The sequence below is a fragment of the Ranitomeya variabilis genome, chromosome 7 (genome assembly GCF_051348905.1).
Source record: "Ranitomeya variabilis isolate aRanVar5 chromosome 7, aRanVar5.hap1, whole genome shotgun sequence".
Classification (NCBI taxonomy): domain Eukaryota; kingdom Metazoa; phylum Chordata; class Amphibia; order Anura; family Dendrobatidae; genus Ranitomeya; species Ranitomeya variabilis.
Window position 1 is genome coordinate 223534394 of NC_135238.1, and position 18996 is coordinate 223553389.

At 40.0% G+C, this 18996-nt stretch overlaps 1 protein-coding gene across 3 annotated transcripts in view; it reads left to right on the top strand.

Moving 5' to 3' along the window:
• ZEB2 (zinc finger E-box binding homeobox 2) overlaps positions 1-18996 on the top strand; it is a 175536-nt gene that overhangs the window by 144669 nt on the left and 11871 nt on the right. For all 3 annotated transcript variants that reach the window (XM_077273008.1, XM_077273010.1, XM_077273009.1), the window contains 5 exons: positions 8667-8738; positions 11692-11880; positions 12582-12796; positions 15284-15392; positions 15708-17677. In XM_077273008.1, coding sequence (XP_077129123.1) covers positions 8667-8738; positions 11692-11880; positions 12582-12796; positions 15284-15392; positions 15708-17677 — 2555 coding nt within the window. The remainder of the gene's footprint in view (positions 1-8666; positions 8739-11691; positions 11881-12581; positions 12797-15283; positions 15393-15707; positions 17678-18996) is intronic.

Below are 18996 nucleotides of genomic sequence, written 5' to 3' on the forward strand. Positions count from 1 at the left end.
TTGATTTGAAGATGGCTTCTATACTAGATGTCTCACGACTGGCACATGGCATGTCTACAAAAAAAGTGTAATTTTTATTTGCGGACGGCAAGTACCTATACAGCCATACTACAACCTACATATGCAAAAATAGGTTCGCTTTAAATATGCCCATGTAGTCCCCTTAGCTTCCACAATTATACCATCGTTGGTCCACGACCATCACTGGCAACCACATCCACTGCAAATTGAACAGTCTGGTAAAGAAAGTGTTAAGGCCCATGCACGTATACCATATGTGTGGGTAAAGTCTGCCAAATTAATTAAGAGGCACAAGCGTTTTAAGACATTGGGCTCATCTTTTGGATCAATGTCGCAGAATCGGAAATTAAAGCCAATTATGAGCCGGAATAGATTTCTGCTACAATTTATGACACATTCTGGCGTAAATTATAGTGAAGCTGATGGACCGCCGCACCTTCGAAGACCCAGAAACGTATCGGAGTTGACGTAAAAGAGACAAAAAAATACAAAAATCACAAAATATTTGTAACCAAAAAATTGTACTTTTTATATTCCGTAAAACTGGGGTAAAGGTCATAAGAAATTCCCCTATAGGGTTGTAAATTAGACTTGTATATTTATAGGCTAAAGTACTCTGTGATTTCCAGCACACATTAGGGGGTAAACGGCCGGAGCCCACGTGAATTCTCTGTAATTCCCGCATGCCACAAGCTCATCACCTGTGAAATGAAGTAATGCAGTGAAGACTAATCCTATGAGTGTCCGGCAGAATTCACACTGCATGGGGACGGGCGATGAAGCAGATCCATTTACCTCCCTTTTGGACATGGAATGTATCAACTTAAGTCCTATAGAAAGTTTATTTTTCCTTAGACCATTTTTATCCTCATTTTAATAGACTAGGCTAAGATTCACCTTAGAGTCATGACGTACCACCAGCCTCGGTTCTTGATTTTGCACATACGACTGTCTTCTCTACTTAGAGTCTAAAGAAGACCTGTCACTTGCTCCAAAATATTGAGTTAAATACTTTGCAGAAATCCCTGAGCTCCCCTGATTACGCTGTTTTTTTTTTTCATTTTGGGCTGCGCTGCTCCAATACAAAGATATTCATATTTGTTGCTTTTGGATTGCAGTATGTGAAATCTCTGCTTGTAGCGCAACTGGGCATTTCTTGAGGGTCTTCTCTGGGGTTGTGCACCGTTACACCTCCCTCTCAGATGCTGCCAATCACAGTTCAGTAGATAATCTAGTAGTCTAGCAGTCGGAGACACTCCCAAACTGTGATTGGCAGTGATTCGGATGGAGTGGTGAAAGTGGAGAAAATTCTAAAAAAACCTCCCAGTTACACTGCAAGAAGAAATTTCACATATCGCGCTCCAAAAGCAACAAATATGAATATCTCTACAATGGAGCGACGCAGAGCAAAACACAAAAGAGCAGCAGAAGCAGTGGAGCCCAGGGATTTTTACAAGGTATTTAACTTGATTTTTTTGGACAGAAAGAGATCTGCTTTCTTTAAGAGATAGAAAGATGATCCCAAATATGTGGTTTAAAATTCAGACTCCTGGGGACAATCTTAGGGGTTGCAGCACTAGGGGGCAGTATTTAGACAAATAATTGAGCTGTGATGCTAATGCTTGACCCCTTTCATGCATAAGGGGCACTGTAGAACTCAGATTAGGATTGCGGCGGTCCCTGCTGCAGAACCCCCAGGGACCAAGAATTTATTGCTTATCCTGGGGCAATAGCTTGTTCTTAACAGAATACCCTTTTAAAGGGGATGCCCCATAAACAAAATCTGTTACTGAACCTTAGATCATAAATGTGGGGACTTTGGTACTGAGCATGTGTGACCTTTCCTTCTACGGACAGTGAATGAAGCAGGGGTCGCACATGCTCACTACCGCTGCATTCACATTGGGGATGTTGGGACCCCCTTTCTTGTGATTGGTGGGAATGCTGGGTATAGTTGATATATCTTTATAGGACAATTCCTTTAAGAGCAGGGAACACATTGCGGTATTTGTATGGACATGTTCTCTGTATACAGTGGTCTTTTGGGCGAGACATAAGTGGATTACAGACCCCTGATATTAGAGTCTATGGTGAGAGAACCCCTCTAATTCTTAATCACCACGAATGATGTCACAAACTAAGAAATCATTCAGACGTCCGTGGTTTTTTTTCCGATCAGTTTTGCTGGATCGGATTTTCATCCATTTTTGTGCTCCCTCTGCCCATTTTTACCACCATTTTTCTCATATGCAAAAAAAAATACAATAAATTTCCGATCTTCTCGTACGCATTAAACAGCAAAAACAGTACCTCCGCGTGGTTTACGTTTTTTATTTTTCATGGACGCATTGATTTAAATTAAAGAGATTGATCTAAACATGGAAATCTCCGACAGCGCTCGGTTAATAAAAAAGAAAAACGGACGCGTGAAAGACGGACGTGTGAATGAGGCCTTGGGCGAAGCTCACATATGGTTTGAAGACGTTCATAAGTTGGAAATTTTCCAAACCCATGAACTTCTCTTTACTTATTCGCATGTAAAACAAGGAAGGAAATAATAAAAAAAAAAATCCTGAAAAATTAAATTACCAGTATTCTGCAAAAAAGAGAGAAAAAAAATAAAAATTCTACAACTGGTTTTCTTGGCGGCCGAGGCCGTGCGCCCTCAGATGGGAATCTTGTGAGAATCACATGAGAAGAGTAGGGGCGCTGGATACACAATAGCTATATTTATTCTCAGCGACAACCTTCTCGGAAATACCTTGATCTAATTACTTGCATAGATTGATATAAATATCAGAAGCGGGCCGGTTAACTCCGCCGTGTGCCCTGAAATACAGATCTCAGGAGCAGGGCTGGAGGCAGCTGAAGACGTCGTATCTTGCGCTGTCCGTCTTGGGTGTGCGCTGACAGGTATATGCGGAGACAGGACTTTCCTGGAACTACAGAGACATGTCTTCCATTAGATATATATATATATATGATGTAGCAGAGCTGATTGGGTTAGCAGTTTGTATGTTGTGGCAGTGCTCTGCTGTAAATGCACAGTGAGCGCATTGTACTGTGCCAAAGCTCTGCAACATCTGATGGGGACAGTGATGATGGCTGTAGAGCGCTGCATAAATTATTGGTGAGTAAAATGAATAAATAAAATAGAATTTAGCGGCACAGGACATAAGTAAGAGACCTAATTTGAAGTTCGAGCGCCCCAATAAAAAATCTCTACCAAGCCCCCCAATTAACAGGGGTTTAATAGTAGTGGTCTTCTTATACGCCCCTTGAGGGGGGCAAAGCGCTATCGTTGCACCTCTGCTAAGGGGATCACAGTGTAGGAAAACCGATATGCCGTCGTGTGGATGGAAAAAAGGAAATGAAACAGGGGACTGTGTATTGTCTGTATCATCAAAGGAAAAAAAAAAAAGTGACATATTGTCCCAAAGTATTGTTACCCCGCAAATATCAGAGGAGGAAATATTTGCAGCAGCGAAACTGATGCAGTAAAAATATTGTTACAGTCGCGTCAACAATCCCGCATTTTATTAATCATGCATAATGGTCACGAGGGGAAGGATTCAGACTTTTTTATATATATATTTTTTGGGTTTCCATGTTGTAATTGGAGCCTGTTATTGTGCTGAGACATGACAGCAGCAGAAGGAGGTGGGTGAGATGTTTTCAATTTATCTGTAGAGAAATGTTCCGCCGCCATCACCACGTTGGTTTCTCACAATGGGACCCAATCCGAGCCTTCTAACCTGAAGGTACTCTAGTAGGCAGGTGGTAACATGACAAATATATACAAATAAACAATATGTACAATATATGTTTATATGTTGGAAAAAAAATCATTACAAGCCATAGATCGATAGATAGATTGATAGATGTAGCAGAGCTGAATTTGTAATTGAACTTTTAACTCATGTAGAAACCAAACTCTGCAACATCTGAGATGTCACAGAAATGCATGGTTTGAGCCTTGTGATAACACAGATAAGGCAGTCCCATGTAAAGCCACAGATAACACATGCTGATATCTTAACAAGGGACAAGCTCATCACTGTCGCACTTGACAACCTTGCACAATATTTACCATCCTACATAGAGATACTAGCCAAATGCTAATTGAAATATGAATAATAATCTTTATTAGATAAATATAAAAACATATTGAAAAAGGGAAAGGGGAAGTTTCATCAACAGATAAGTTAAAAGCAGTAAGTATATCAGATGGTGAGAGGTATAATATCTAACAGTTAGTTCTCAGTACAATATATACAGTCGTGCTCAAAAGTTTACATACCCCGACAGAATTTTTGCATTCTTGGCTTTTTTTAGAGAATATGAATGATAACACCAAAACTTTTTCTCCGCTCATGGTTAGTGGTTGTGTGAAGCCATTTATTGTCAAACTACTGTGTTTTCTCTCTTTAAATCATAATGACAACCCAAAACATCCAAATGACCCTGATCAAAAGTTCACATCCCCTGGTGATTTTGGCCTGATAACATGCACACAAGTTGACACAAATGGCTCCTAAAGGTAACATCCTCACCTGTGACCTGTTTGCTTGTAATCAGTGTATGTGCATCAAAGCTGAGTGAATTGCTGAGTGAATTTCTGGGATCCAGACAGACTCTTGCATCTTTCATCCAGCCACTGATGTTTCTGGATTGTGAGCCATGGGGAAAGCAAAAGAATTGTCAATGGATCTATGGGAAAAGGTAGTTGAATTGTATAAAACAGGAAAGGGATACAAAAAGATATCCAAGGAATTGATAATGCCAGTCAGCAGTGTTCAAACTGTGATTAGCAAATGGAAAATCAGAGGTTCTGCAAAAACAAAACCATGGTCAGGTAGACCAACAAAAATGTTGACTACAACTGCCAGGAAAATTGTTCGGGATGCAAAAGAAAAGCCCACAAATAACATCAGCTGAAATACAGGACTCTCTGAAAACTAGCTGTGTGGCTGTTTCAAGATGCACAATAAGTAAGCACTTGAAAAAAATGGTCGCACCGCCAGAAGAAAGCCATTACTGCACAAATGCCACAAAGTATCTCACCTACAATAAGCAAAACAGCACAGAGACAAGCCTCAAAACTTCTGGAACAAGGTAATTTGGAGTGATGAGACCAAAATTTAACTTTTTTTTGGCCACAACTATAAACGTTACATTTGGAGGTGTCAACAAGGCCTATGATGAAAGGAACGCCATTCCTACTGTAAAGCATAGAGGTGGATCACTGATGTTTTGGGGATGTGTGAGCTACAAAGGCACAGGAAACTTGGTTTAAGTTGAAGGAAAGATGAATGCAGCACGTTATCAGCAAATACTGGAGGTGACTTTGCAATCATCAGCCCGGAAGCTGTGCATGGGACGAACTTAGACGTTCGAACATGACAACGATCCATAACACAAGGCCAAGTCGACCTGTCATTGGCTACAGCAGAGCAAAGTGAAGGTTCTGGAGTGGCCATCTCGGTCTCCTGACCTCAATATCAGTGAGCCACTCTGGGGAGATTTCAAGCACGCAGTTCATGCTAGACAGCCCAGGAATTTACAGGAACTGGAGCCTTTTTGCCAAGAAGAGTGGGCAGCTTTACCATCTGAGAAAATAAAGAACCTCATCCACAGCTACCACAAAAGACTTCAAGCTGTCATTGATGTTAGAGGGGGCAACACCCGGTATTAAGAAATGGGGCATGTGCACTTTCGATCAGGATCATTTGGATGTTTTGTGTTGTTATTATGATTTAAAAAGAGAAAACACAGTAGTCTGACAATAAATGACTTCACCCAACCACTAACCATGAGTGGAGAAAAAGTTTTGGTGTTATCATTCATATTCTCTGAAAAAAGGCCAAGAAAGCAAAAATTCTGCCGGGGTATGTAAACTTTTGAGCACAACTGTATGTATACATAACTCATGGTGTTACATGTATAGATATGTGCAAATGCTGCCATAGAGCTAAATGAAGGAACAGTATATATAAAGTGCACAGTGCTTGAAATAGTTAGAAAGTAAATCCTGGTAGCTCTGTATGCTTCAATAACAATAAGTAATAGATGTGTAAGTTAAGGACAATATACTAGGAAAAATGAATACATCAGATAGGCAGATATGTACAGAGGTGAAACATACACCAAGAGCATATTCCCGACATACTTTTCACTGGTGGCTTTCATGAGGGAACCTTGTACAATATCTATATCCATCTATCTATATATGGGATAGATAGATATGAGATAGATAATAGATAGATAGATAATTATTATTATTTACTTATATAGCACCATTGATTCCATGGTGCTGTACATGAGAAGGGGTTACATACAAGTTACAGATATCACTTACAGTAAACAAACTAAGGCTACTTTCACACTAGCGTTGCGCATTGCACGTCGCAATGTGTCGCTTTGCAGAAAAAACGCATCCTGCAAAATTGCTTGCAGGATGCATTTTTTCTCCATAGACTTGCATTAGCGACGCATCGCGACGGATTGCCACACGTCGTGCAACGGTTGCGTCGTGTTGAGTCGGACCGTCGCCACAAAAAAAGTTACATCTAACGTTTTTTGGTGCGTTGTGTCCGCCATTTCCAACCGCGCATGTGCGGCCGGAACTCTGCCCCCTCCTCCCCGCATATCACAATGGGGCAGCGGAAGCGTTGTAAAACTGCATCCGCTGACACCGTTGTGTTTTCTACTCACAGTTTGCGTCGGGACGTCGCCACGTCGCATTGCGACGTGCGTCGTACGACGCAAGTGTGAAAGTAGCCTTACAATGACAGACTGAAACAGAGGGGTGAGGACCCTGCCCTTGCGGGCTTACATTCTACAGGATGGAGGGGAAGGAGACAGTAGGTTGAGGTTTGCAGGAGCTCCGGTGTTGGTGAGGAGGCAGCGGGGTCAGTGCAGGCTGTAAGCTTTCCTGAAGAGGTGGGTTTTCAGGTTCCGTCTGAAGGATCCACCTCTTGTGTCTCCCCTTTTCCTCATAGATTGTAAGCTTGCGAGCAGCAGGGCCCTCATTCCTCCTGGTATCTGTTTTGAACTGTGATTTCTGTTATGCTGTAATGTCTGTTGTCTGTATAAGTCCCCTCTATAAGTTGTAAAGCGCTGCGGAATATGTTGGCGCTATATAAATAAAATTATTATTATTATTATCTATAGATAATAGATAGATAGATAATAGATAGATATGAGGTACAGTAGATAGAGAGAGCTAGAGAGAGAGAAATAGATAGAGATAGATAGGCGATAGATAGATAGATAGATAGATAGATAGATAGATAGATAGATAGATAGATAGATAGATAGATAATGGATATATAATAGATAGATAGATAGTAGATAGATAATAAATAGATGATAGATAATAGATAGATAGATAGATAGATAGATAGATAGATAGATAGATAGATAGAGGATAGATAGATAGATAGATAATGGATAGATGATAGATAGGTAGAAGATAGATAATAGATAGATAGATAGATAGATAGATAATAAATAGATAGATAGATGATAGATAGGTAGATAGATAGATAATAGATAGATAGATAGATAGATAGATAGATAGATAGATAATAGATAGATAGATAGATAGATAGATAGATAGATAATAGATAGACAGATAGATAGATAAATAATAGATAGATAATGGAAAGATAGATAGATGATAATCAGAAAAAAAGAATTTAACCACAGCACAGTAAAAATTGGGTGCAAAGTCTCACAGGCATATATCAAACCTTGTAAGTAGAGTAAAAAAAGGTTTTAAGAGCACTCCATGTAGCAGTTATAAGGTGCTCTTTATTGGCCCATGTGGCGACGTTTCGGTCCTGGATGCCGACCTTTCTCAAGCCTTGTTGTAATAATGCAGTCCGATATAAGGTGACAGATAACACGTTGTGTTCCATTAATGAGGGCCTAGCGACTGTCTCACCTCAGTATATCTGCAGATGGAGCTGAGCTGAATTTATCATTACAGTTGGATTAAGGTCATGCTTTAGGTTCGCCTGTAAAGCCATAAATGATACCGCCTTGCACTCAATGACAAACTCATCCCTGCTACACCTGTAATGGTATGAGGAATAACAGCGGCTAAATCTAAAGGATGAAGAGCCGGTCGCTCGTTAAATGTGGATATTTCCGCGCTCTCAATAGACGGAAGCGAAATAAAAGGGCCACAATAGGCGACCGAGTGTCTTTATCCAGCAGTAAGTGGCACTTGTGTCTTCGAGAGTTCTCCTCGCATGTTCCCGGATCCCACGTATGAAGATTGTTCTTCCCAATCGCAGTTCCCTGGCACATTAGTGCCCCGGCTGCGGGATTATTACAAGGTGTCGGCGGCGTCAGACTCGGCGCGCTGGAAATACAAGTTGTGACAAGCCGGAAGCGTCGGTGTGACTGAGGGTCGGATTAACCCCACACCTTCCTCTAAACACTTCATAAACCTCATTTCGGAATAAAGACCGCTCCTCGCAAATATGCAAAAACGCAGACCCCAAATCTGTATTAAATTCCCATATTATTAACGGTTCACATTATTGTAGCCCAGTGTTTAATAATGCAGCAATTTCGCCGTTGACAGAGATTTATTTTAATGATCAATTTTTTTTTCATTTTTTTTTATTTTGCAGATGAAATGAAGGGAGACTATGACTGTATGGGGCCAGAAGTCACTCATGCCACCACTATGAACAACGGTACAGGTAAATAATACAGGATTTTGCTAAATATTCATGAGCATGTTGTAACCAATCAGATTCCAGCTCTTATTCTGTAAAGGAAGGGTACAGGATATAAGAAAGAATCTGATTGGTTTCTTTATGTCATTGAATTGTTGAGCTTAGGCCTCACATTGAGTTGCTAAGCTGCTCTTAGCAACCAATCAAGTGGCCTTTGAAAAATGAGAACTGGAATGTGATTGGTTGCCAAACACAACCTTAACAGGCCTCATATACAAGATAAGATGGAGGCCTCACCTGCACCAACCAATCAGATTCCAGCTTACATTCCGCAAAGGAATGATTCTGGATGGAATAAAAAATCTGATTGGCTTATTTGTGTCACTGATTTGTATAGATTAACCCATTATTGTCTATGGGACTGTTCACATGTCTGTGTTTTTTATGACCGTGAGTCTTAAATGAAAAAAAAAATTTGGGAACATGTCCGTCTTTGATCCGAGGAGTCACGGAGCCATCCGTGTGTCACCCAAGACAAAAAACAGATACCATATTGATGGTAAAAATTGACATATGGACCAAAAAAATGTATGAAAATCAAATCCAGTGCACTGATCAGAAAAAAAATGGATGTCCGAATGGCGCCTCAGGCTGTTTTCACCCATTTTATGGTCTAAATATGAACTGCGATGTATGGACTGCATGAACTCGAGAGACTCCTATATGCCTATAAGGATGGTGGGTCCAGATCAACAAACCCTTGTTCGGGCCATATATCATAGCATGCACTAGGACTGTGAAACATGGATGTGTGGATCCAGCCTTGAAGGGACTCTGTAAGCACCGAATGATTGTTCATACCAAGCACAGGCGCACCAAACATATAAGCGCACCTTCCTATCTGCTTGTTTTCCTTTTATCTCCGCCCCACTCTTTCATTGACAGCTCTGGCTTCATAGCCAGACAAGAGCACAGCTAGATGGAACCAATTAGGTGGGAATGCACTCTTACATTTTTGGCCACACCATGGTGCACCGAGCACCTGTACTTGGTTTTGAACAGTCATTCTGTGCCGACAGGGTCCCTTTAAAAGATTTGTCTAGTGACAACAAGTTATCACCTGTCCTACCGATGGTGTCTGACCAGAGGGACCCACACCAATAGAATTTTTATCCCAGATGGGGAACTTTTAACCCATTACAAAATGGAGCTGCTCACCGGAAGACTGACCATTGCACCATTCATTCTGTATGGGGCTGCTGGAAAAAGCCAAATGCAGCGCTCAGCAGCCCAAAGGGAGTGAATGGAGCACAGGTTGAGCATGTGCACCGCCACTCCATTCTCCCAGGTATAAATGTTTTTGCTGATCGGGTCCCCGTTTTTTGGACCACCACCGATCAACGAGTTATCACTAGTGATGAGCGAGTATACTCGTTGCTCGGGTCTCCCCAAGCACGCTCGGGTGGTCTCCAAGTATTTTTTAGTGTTTGGAGATTTAGTTTTCATCTCCGCAGCTGAATGATTTACAGCTACTAGCCAGGCTGACAACATGTGGGGATTGCCTGGTTGCTAGGGAATCCCTACATGTATTCAAGCTGGCTAGTGGCTGTAAATCATTCAGCTGAGGGATGAAAACTAAATCTCCGAATACTTACAAATACTCGGTGACCACCCGAGCAAGGAGTATATTCGCTCATCACTAGTTATCACCACCTATCCCATGGCTAGGTGATGATGACTTGTTCTCACGGGACAACCCCTTTAATGAAAGTGAGGTAAACCATCACATACCAAAAAATGCCAAAAATATACTCTATTGGACTCATTAAGGTGAATAGAACCCTATACATATATATATATATATATACCTAGAACTACCTAGAACTGATGTCCACTTTGGTACTTTGGTACTCTGAGGCAGCTGGACCGGGATGGTGCAAATGTTTTTGGCTGGCGTTTGAGTGCTGACCAAGGAGGTTCACTATGCCCTGTTTGGCTGCCATGGAGTACCTAAGTGGATGCCGGACCAGGGTAGAGCTAAACTTTTTGCTCATCTCATGCAGGGGTTTCTCCTGGAGTATACACCAAATGTAGGACTCATATGCAGTATGAAACGAGCCAAAATCTCCACTCTTATGTTGTGGAACGCAACGTGCCTCAGTGGTTAGCACTGTTGCTTTGCTGCAATGGGGTCTTGAGCTCAAATCCCACCAAAAACATTGCAAAAAATTAATATGTTCCCCTTGTGTTTTTGTGAGTTTCTGCCGGATTCCTCCCATAGTGCAAACACATACTGAAAGGGAATTTAAATTGTGAACCCCCATAAGTGATGGTGATGTCTGTAAAGTGTTGCAGGATATCATGGCACATAAGCAAGCATGATAAATAAATAATACATTTAATTCCTATTGCAAGGATGGTTCTCTATTTCTTTCAACACTATTACATATGTCTCATAAAAAGATAGAAACATAAACACACAGAAACGCTGCGTACTCTATGTTTCCGTGCATTCTATCATTTTTTAATTGTGCGCTCTGCGAGGTTTTCGTTACCAATAAGACTGTTTGTTCAGCCAGCAATTACTCAATATTGTTACGTTAAGAGTCCACTTGTAAGCTGTTAAGAATCGGAATGGGGTCAGAGGTTTCAGGCAAAGTTAACAGCTCTGGCACTTCACCATGGGTCAGCGAATGCCAGTTATAGAAGACATCATTGTTAAGCATTAGTTGTGTTTATTTACGTAAGTGTATCCTACTTGACTGTTAGCGAGTAACATTCATCCCCGGGGCATGTTTTTTCACCACCGAGAGTAATAATGGATGACATTTCTTTAATCCTACAAAATAAAGTGGATTCCGATCACCGTTCAGACTGGAAATGCACAATTTGTCCATTACTGTCATTTATTTTCTACCTTTTGATAGACGGAAAATTATATTTTTTGACACCTCCTAATACTGATTCCTTTCAACAGTGAAGAACACGAATTGCACTTCGGAATTTGAAGAATATTTTACCAAAAGAAAAATGGATGATGGCGATGGGCATGGTGTTAGCATAGCGGAATACTTGCATCGTAGTGATACGGCGATTATTTACCCAGAAGCTCCTGAGGAGCTTTGTCGTTTGGGTACACCGGAGGCCAATGGTCAGGAAGAGAATGGTAAGACCATGATTCATTTTTAGATACTTTGAGGAGAACCCTTTGCAGCTGTTGCAATTGTACATGCATTATGGGCCGCGTGGTGTTTACCTTAAAATTTCGGCAACAGCTGCACGGGCCTGGAATTTCATGAGCTGAACATTCAATAAGCTCATGCTGTCCTGTTTGCAAGTTCCTAACATTTTTCTTCAACATTTGAAGGACAGGAATTGCTGAGCTTTAGGAACTTGGGATGAATTGAACCTAACTAGTGTTGAAATTTAATAACGAGCAAGTGTTCTAGGTAATTCCCAATGTAAATAATAACAGAACGAGATGCCTGTATGCCAGGAAATGTGACAATTTATCTGGCTAATTGTAATTTGTGAAAAGACAAGAAAAAGATCTATGTAGCCAAAGGCCAAGGATGAAATTGTACACGAGTACTCCATTTGTAGCTCCCAAAAGAGGCCAAGGTCCATTGTACCTTCTTCAGACTGTAAAAGGTTAGGAGCCAAGTCCTTAATTAATTTTCTATAGCAGTTAGAAATGAATCATACAAGTATTTCCTGGGTGTGTAGAGGGGATTGAAGTGCGTTGAGGACGGTGTGAGATGATACGCTGCTGCTGCCGTAAGACCATCCTGGGCAAAGAGCCCATTAGCTGCCATTGATTAACTGACCTTTTGGCCTGTCTCTCCTTCTCATTTATCTCCACTGTAGACCTACCACCTGGAACACCAGATGCCTTTGCCCAGCTGCTGACCTGTCCCTATTGCGACCGAGGGTACAAGCGGTTGACGTCACTGAAGGAGCACATCAAATACCGCCATGAGAAGAACGAGGAGAACTTTTCCTGCCCTCTCTGTAGCTATACGTTTGCCTACCGCACCCAACTCGAGCGGCATATGGTGACGCACAAGCCGGGGAGAGATCAGGTGGGGGTTTGGCTTTAAGTGATTCTTTTTATAATTACCCCTTAGAGAAACTATATTGCTTTGATTGGCAATCATTATTAATTTTTCATGGCATTTTGAAGATGCAGATCTTTTAATGGTAATAGCCTTAATTGAGGGCTAAATGATTTTTTGATGGTGTCTCCTAATATAATTTAATAGTCTTATGTTCACGATCGAATGAGTGTGTTAATTTCTAATTTAGAAATTTTACTTGCACATAACTTCACTCTAGTTTAACGTTTTTTTAATGCCGCTCAAAAGGTGAATGAAACATTGGTATTTTTAATTAACGGGATGTAAGAGAAGTTACTGTCGCTCAGGTTTTCTTTAGTCATTCGGCAAAATGTTACAAAACAAGCGTTAACTTCCAAATGCGCTTCGTCCTCCTGGATGAAAAAATGATGAAAAATAATAATGTGCGTGGAATTTTCTTGTTCCGTAATGAGTCATGGGGCTAAGACATCTGTGTTATTATGTGACTGCATGTCAATGACAGTGTCGTAAGTGGAATATGTGCTGTCATTGCTGGAAGAGCTGGAGCCGAAGCTTTAATCTCTAATATTAACATGTGCCTGGGTGTGTTTTCAAAAAAAAAAAAATGAAGCAACCAATCATAAGTTTTCATTCTAAATCTGTATAGGGTAAGCTTTCATTGGTCAATATTGAAAAAGTAGCTCCTAGAAGGTTGACTTTCGAATATAAATATTTAATCTCAAAAAGTTCCCAAGTAAACAACCTAGATGCCAAAACTAGAATTTCTTCCCACTCTATACAAAAAATCTAGCATCAGTGATTTAACATCTATCACTGTAGTAATAATGGTAGCTGCTTAGTATGGATGAGTGAATCAATGTCATTGCAACAAAATTAAAAAAAACAAAAAAAAACGGTTTTACAAGAATCCACATTTTTTGCAATTCAGCTCTCCCGTAGACGTCTTTTTGCTGGACTTCCTATCGGCTTCTCTATCTTCTAAGATCTATCCTCTTTCTTTCTTGCGGCCACATCTACCATTCACTAGGCCCATCGCCATCAAAGGTAGCATGACGCATGTGAATGACGTTCATCACATCCCAAGTGACGGTGTGGGACCTAGTGAATGGAAGACCCCGGCAGAAAGAAAGTTAGAAAAAATAAGATAGAAGAGCTCATTTGAGGACAGATATAAGATTATTTTTAAACTGGATTCAATTAGTTTCAAATTTATTCAATGGAAATCAAATTTCACCCCTGAATCAAGCTTCGAGAGATTCACTCAGCTCTAGGGAAAATATTGAAACTTGCAAAATTTTGTAATCACAAGCAGTTTTGACACCGTAAACATTTTAGTTTTGAGTATTACCAGTTCAAGGTGGTATGACTTATCGGTATTGCCAATAATTTGTTTTGAGAAGATCAGAGAAATGTTCATAAGATGATTGCTAAATATTTGTAAAGTTTCATCATTAAAAGCCGAACAAAAAGAAAAAGAAAATATCTGTATGATTTTTAATAAATCTTGAAATTTTGTTTTCCAATTATTCTGATATTTTTGCATAATTTTCAAAGCCAAATTGAGAGTATTTAAGCGTAAAATGCAAACTCTGTAGACGTCAAACAATTGAAACATGTCAATATTATTTACATATTTTACCAGTGTGTACCATAGCTGAACCTTAAATGCGAACATGACGATTGTGCTGGCGCGGTATGAATAGAAAGCTTTGGTGTTGAAAAGTCCCCTCATTTGCTCGTGGCATTTACAATTAGTAAATTAAAATGATTGTATCATATTAACAGTGGCACAACTAAAGTTTATAGTGGTCCTCTGAGGGCCATGGGGGGAGGACAAGCAGCTGTTGCTGTTTGTTTATGCAACTCGGCAACATATGAACCGTGGTCCCTCAATGGCGCTCGACGGGTTGGGCTAGGCTTGATCTTTGAAGGTTGCTGGTGTTTGAACAAACCTCCCTGTGTCCTGTGTACACCATCTGTCTCACTAGGAATGTGGGAAGACTCAGTACACCCCAGCAGTTGTCATACTGCTTCTGAGCTTTTTTTGTGTGAAGCTTTTGTGTCCTTACTGCTTGAAGCTAACTGACATACCTTGAGCATCGACACTGCGTTATTTCAACATTCTCTGTCACAACTCATATATTTCTGTAATGCTTTCAACGTACACCTGATTTCCTCTTTTGGCACAATCTGTTCTTTGCAGGGGCTGCATTATGCGTCTCCTGTTACTCTGAGCAATTTATGAAAGTAAAAAGCACATATGCTATGTAAAAAGAAAAAAAAAATCAGGGAATGTAGACATTTATTAGACATCTTGCAAATTGGAGTTGTTAATTGTCGAAAAATTTTATTTGATTTTTGGAATTTTGTCCTACTGTGTTAAGAAAAGACTCATTAGTGAAAAAATTGTATTTTACAGATTTTTTTCTACTTTTAAACTAAATTTACAATTTAATTTTTGTTTGTCCACAGCACCAATTGTTGACCCAGGGAGCTAGTAATCGGAAGTTCAAGTGCACAGAGTGTGGCAAGGCGTTCAAGTACAAACACCATTTAAAAGAACACCTGCGAATACATAGCGGTAAGTGTGTAAGTTTTATTGATAGAAACGTCTAATTTCTACAAATTATTTGGGTGGATTTCTATTAATGAAATGTGACTAATTTTTACTAACTTTTTGGGTAGATTTCAGTTATTCCTAGTGGGGTTGTCTTACTAACTTTTAGCTTACCTCTAAATAATTGCCACACAGTAAAAATTAACTAGCCAATGTTAATATTTTCTATCAAGTTAAAACATGCAATGAAAAAACACAGAAAAATGGATACATCAAACTTTATTTTTCTAATGCTTATAAGCTTATGGCACATTTTTTAATTTTAATTTTTCTCTGCAGGGGAGAAACCTTATGAATGCCCAAATTGCAAGAAACGCTTCTCCCATTCAGGTTCCTACAGTTCACACATTAGCAGTAAAAAGTGCATTGGCCTAATCTCTGTGAACGGGAGGATGAGAAACAACATGAAGGCGGGTTCATCTCCTAACTCTGTGTCTTCATCTCCCACCAACTCAGCCATAACACAGCTCCGGCACAAACTGGAGAATGGTAAACCACTCGGTATGACTGAATCTTCCGGCTTGTTGAAGATCAAGACTGAAACACTAGATTATAATGATTATAAACTTCTCATGGCAGCCACTCACGGGTTTAATGGTCCTCTTCCATTCATGAATGGTGGTCTTGGAGCAACGAGTCCCTTGGGAATTCACTCCTCAGCCCAAAGTCCAATGCAGCACTTAAACATAGGGATGGAAGCAGCGCTACTTGGGTATCCAACCATAAGCAGTAATTTAAGCGAAGTGCAGAAGGTCTTAGAAATTGTGGACAACACGGTTTCGAGACAGAAGATGGAATACAAAGCTGATGAGATGACAAAGATGAAGGGATATCACATTAAGGAACCAGGACCTCAAGGAGATGAAGGTATGACGTCTCCTAGTATTCCACAAGTCGGTCTTCCTGTAGTGAGTCATAATGGTGCCACTAAAAGTATTATAGACTATACGTTGGAGAAGGTGAATGAAGCCAAAGCTTGTTTACAGAGCTTGACCACTGATTCAAGAAGGCCATTTAACAGTTTTAAGAAGGAAAAGTTACGTACGTTGATAGACCTTGTAAGTGAAGAAAAGATGTTAGAGAGCCATATTATATCCACTCCATTTTCTTGCCAGTTTTGTAAAGAAAGTTTTAACGGCCCCATTCCTTTACATCAACATGAACGATATTTGTGTAAAATGAATGAAGAAATAAAAGCAGTCCTCCAACCTAGTGAAAACCTGATTCTCAATAAACAGGGAATGTTTGCTGAGAAACAAGCACTCCTGCTGTCGTCGGTACTTTCCGAGAAAGGAATGACTAGCCCGATCAACCCATACAAGGACCACATGTCTGTACTTAAAGCTTATTATGCTATGAATATGGAACCTAACTCTGATGAACTACTGAAAATTTCCATAGCAGTTGGCCTTCCTCAGGAATTTGTGAAGGACTGGTTTGAACAAAGAAAAGTCTACCAATATGCAACTTCCAGGTCGCCGTCTTTGGAAAGGACCAGTGTGGAAGTGGCTCCAGTAACCACCACTCCCACTAAAGACTCTATGTCAGCCAGATCACCAGTAAAACCTGTGGATTCTATCACTTCACCGTCTATAGCAGAACTTCATAATCGGGTATCTAATTGTGATACGCCTCTCAGGCTAACAAAACCTAGTCATTTTGCTGGTCTGAAGCCAGTCATTGATAAATTGGACCACTCTAGGAGCAATACTCCATCTCCTTTAAATCTTTCTTCCACATCTTCTAAAAACTCCCATAGTAGTTCTTACACTCCAAACAGTTTTTCCTCAGAGGAGCTTCAAGCTGAGCCTTTGGACTTATCTGTTCCAAGACAAATGAAGGAAATGAAAAATGTTATAGCCACAAGGAACAAAACCAAACCTAATAACATCACAATCGAACATAACAATGTTCCTATATCTTCTGACATGGTAGATGAGCCCTTGAACTTAACGTACATTAAGAAAGAATTTTGCCATTCTAATAATCTGGACAAAAGCACTAACCCGCTATTTGGTCTGAATCCATTTAGTGGTAAACCTTTGTACACGGCGCTTCCACCACAGAGCGCCTTTCCACCAGCCACTTTCATGCCTCCAGTACAGGCGAGTATTCCTGGGTTACGACACTATCCAGGGCTTGATCACATGAGCTTCCTTCCACATATGGCCTACACATACCCAACTGGAGCAGCTACATTTGCCGATATGCAACAGAGGAGGAAATATCAGCGGAAACAGGGATTTCAGGTAGTTTTTATGTGTATGTTATACTTGTACATTTTTTAGATCTTGTTTTTCCCCAAGCTTTTTGAAGCTTTTCCTATCATTTTAATAAAATACAGCTCTTTATTGGCAACAGTATACCATGTTGATATATCTGATGAACCAGAATATATTGATTTTGGAAAGTTTGATAGTGAAGCTGCCCAAAGACATGAGAAAATTATCAGCCCACATAGATGACTCCCAACAATTTGTATTAATTTTTAGTCTTCTGCTGCTCTCTCTCTATCTCATGTCTATGGACAGATTTACAATTTAACAAAAATTGAGTTATGTACTTAAACAATTTTTGGATACTATGCAGCCTGTAGACTTCAGTATAGAGATGTCCCCAGGTTTAAATAAGGAGATCTAGTTGAAGAAGCCGAAAGTTAGATTCCAATTTCTCAATGCTTAAGCTGGTAGATACGGGGAGTATAAGATGTCTGCAGGCAAGAAAGGATCAGAAAGAAATCCATACCATGCAACCTTTGTTGGATAAATGTAATTGTCATCTATACTTGGTGAAGGTGGAGAATTTAGAAAGTTTAATACATATATTCAGCTACTTTCTCAATCACCTTCTTTTTACTTTGATGGTCTCAATCCCAAACTTTAAGGGGTTTTCCTATTTCATAAAGTGATGGAATATTACAAGCATATTCCATTACTTTGTGATTAAAGGGGTCTAATCTTTAAGAATGGAGGGAGTGCAGTGTTGTGGCCCCCAGCTGGGTAGAGAACTGCCTCTATTTAGGTGAATAAGGCAAAATTTTGCTCCCTGCAGATCTTTGTGGCCACAAGCACCATTGTGTAGGAATTTTTTTTAGAAAGGGACGCAGTGCTACGTTTTGTTGGTGTCCCAGAGGTCATATCTCTACTGATCTTAATGTCATGACATATTCAGGCGATAATGCATCACTTTATGTAATCTAAAAAACCCGTTAAGACGTTCACACCAATCTGACTAAATGAAAAAGGTTTTTTCTTTCATTGGAAGTAATGACATATTACGAGTATATGCTATAATTTCCTCAATGGTTAAAGTCCAAGTTTGAAAACCCAAATAATCCTTACAATGATAGAATAGTTAAGTAAAGGGGTTCTCCACCTATGGGGAAATTAATTTTTTTCTTACCTAAAATCATTTTGGTAATTGGGTTTCATGAAAACATTTTTGCAACATTTGCCTCTATGTTGTACCATTTATTCCTGGCTGCGGAATTAATTAGCGGAGAATTTGTCACTTAGCTTATTCTGAAGGTCTTAATAGGAGAGGTTATGCTTTATTTATTATGCTCTTG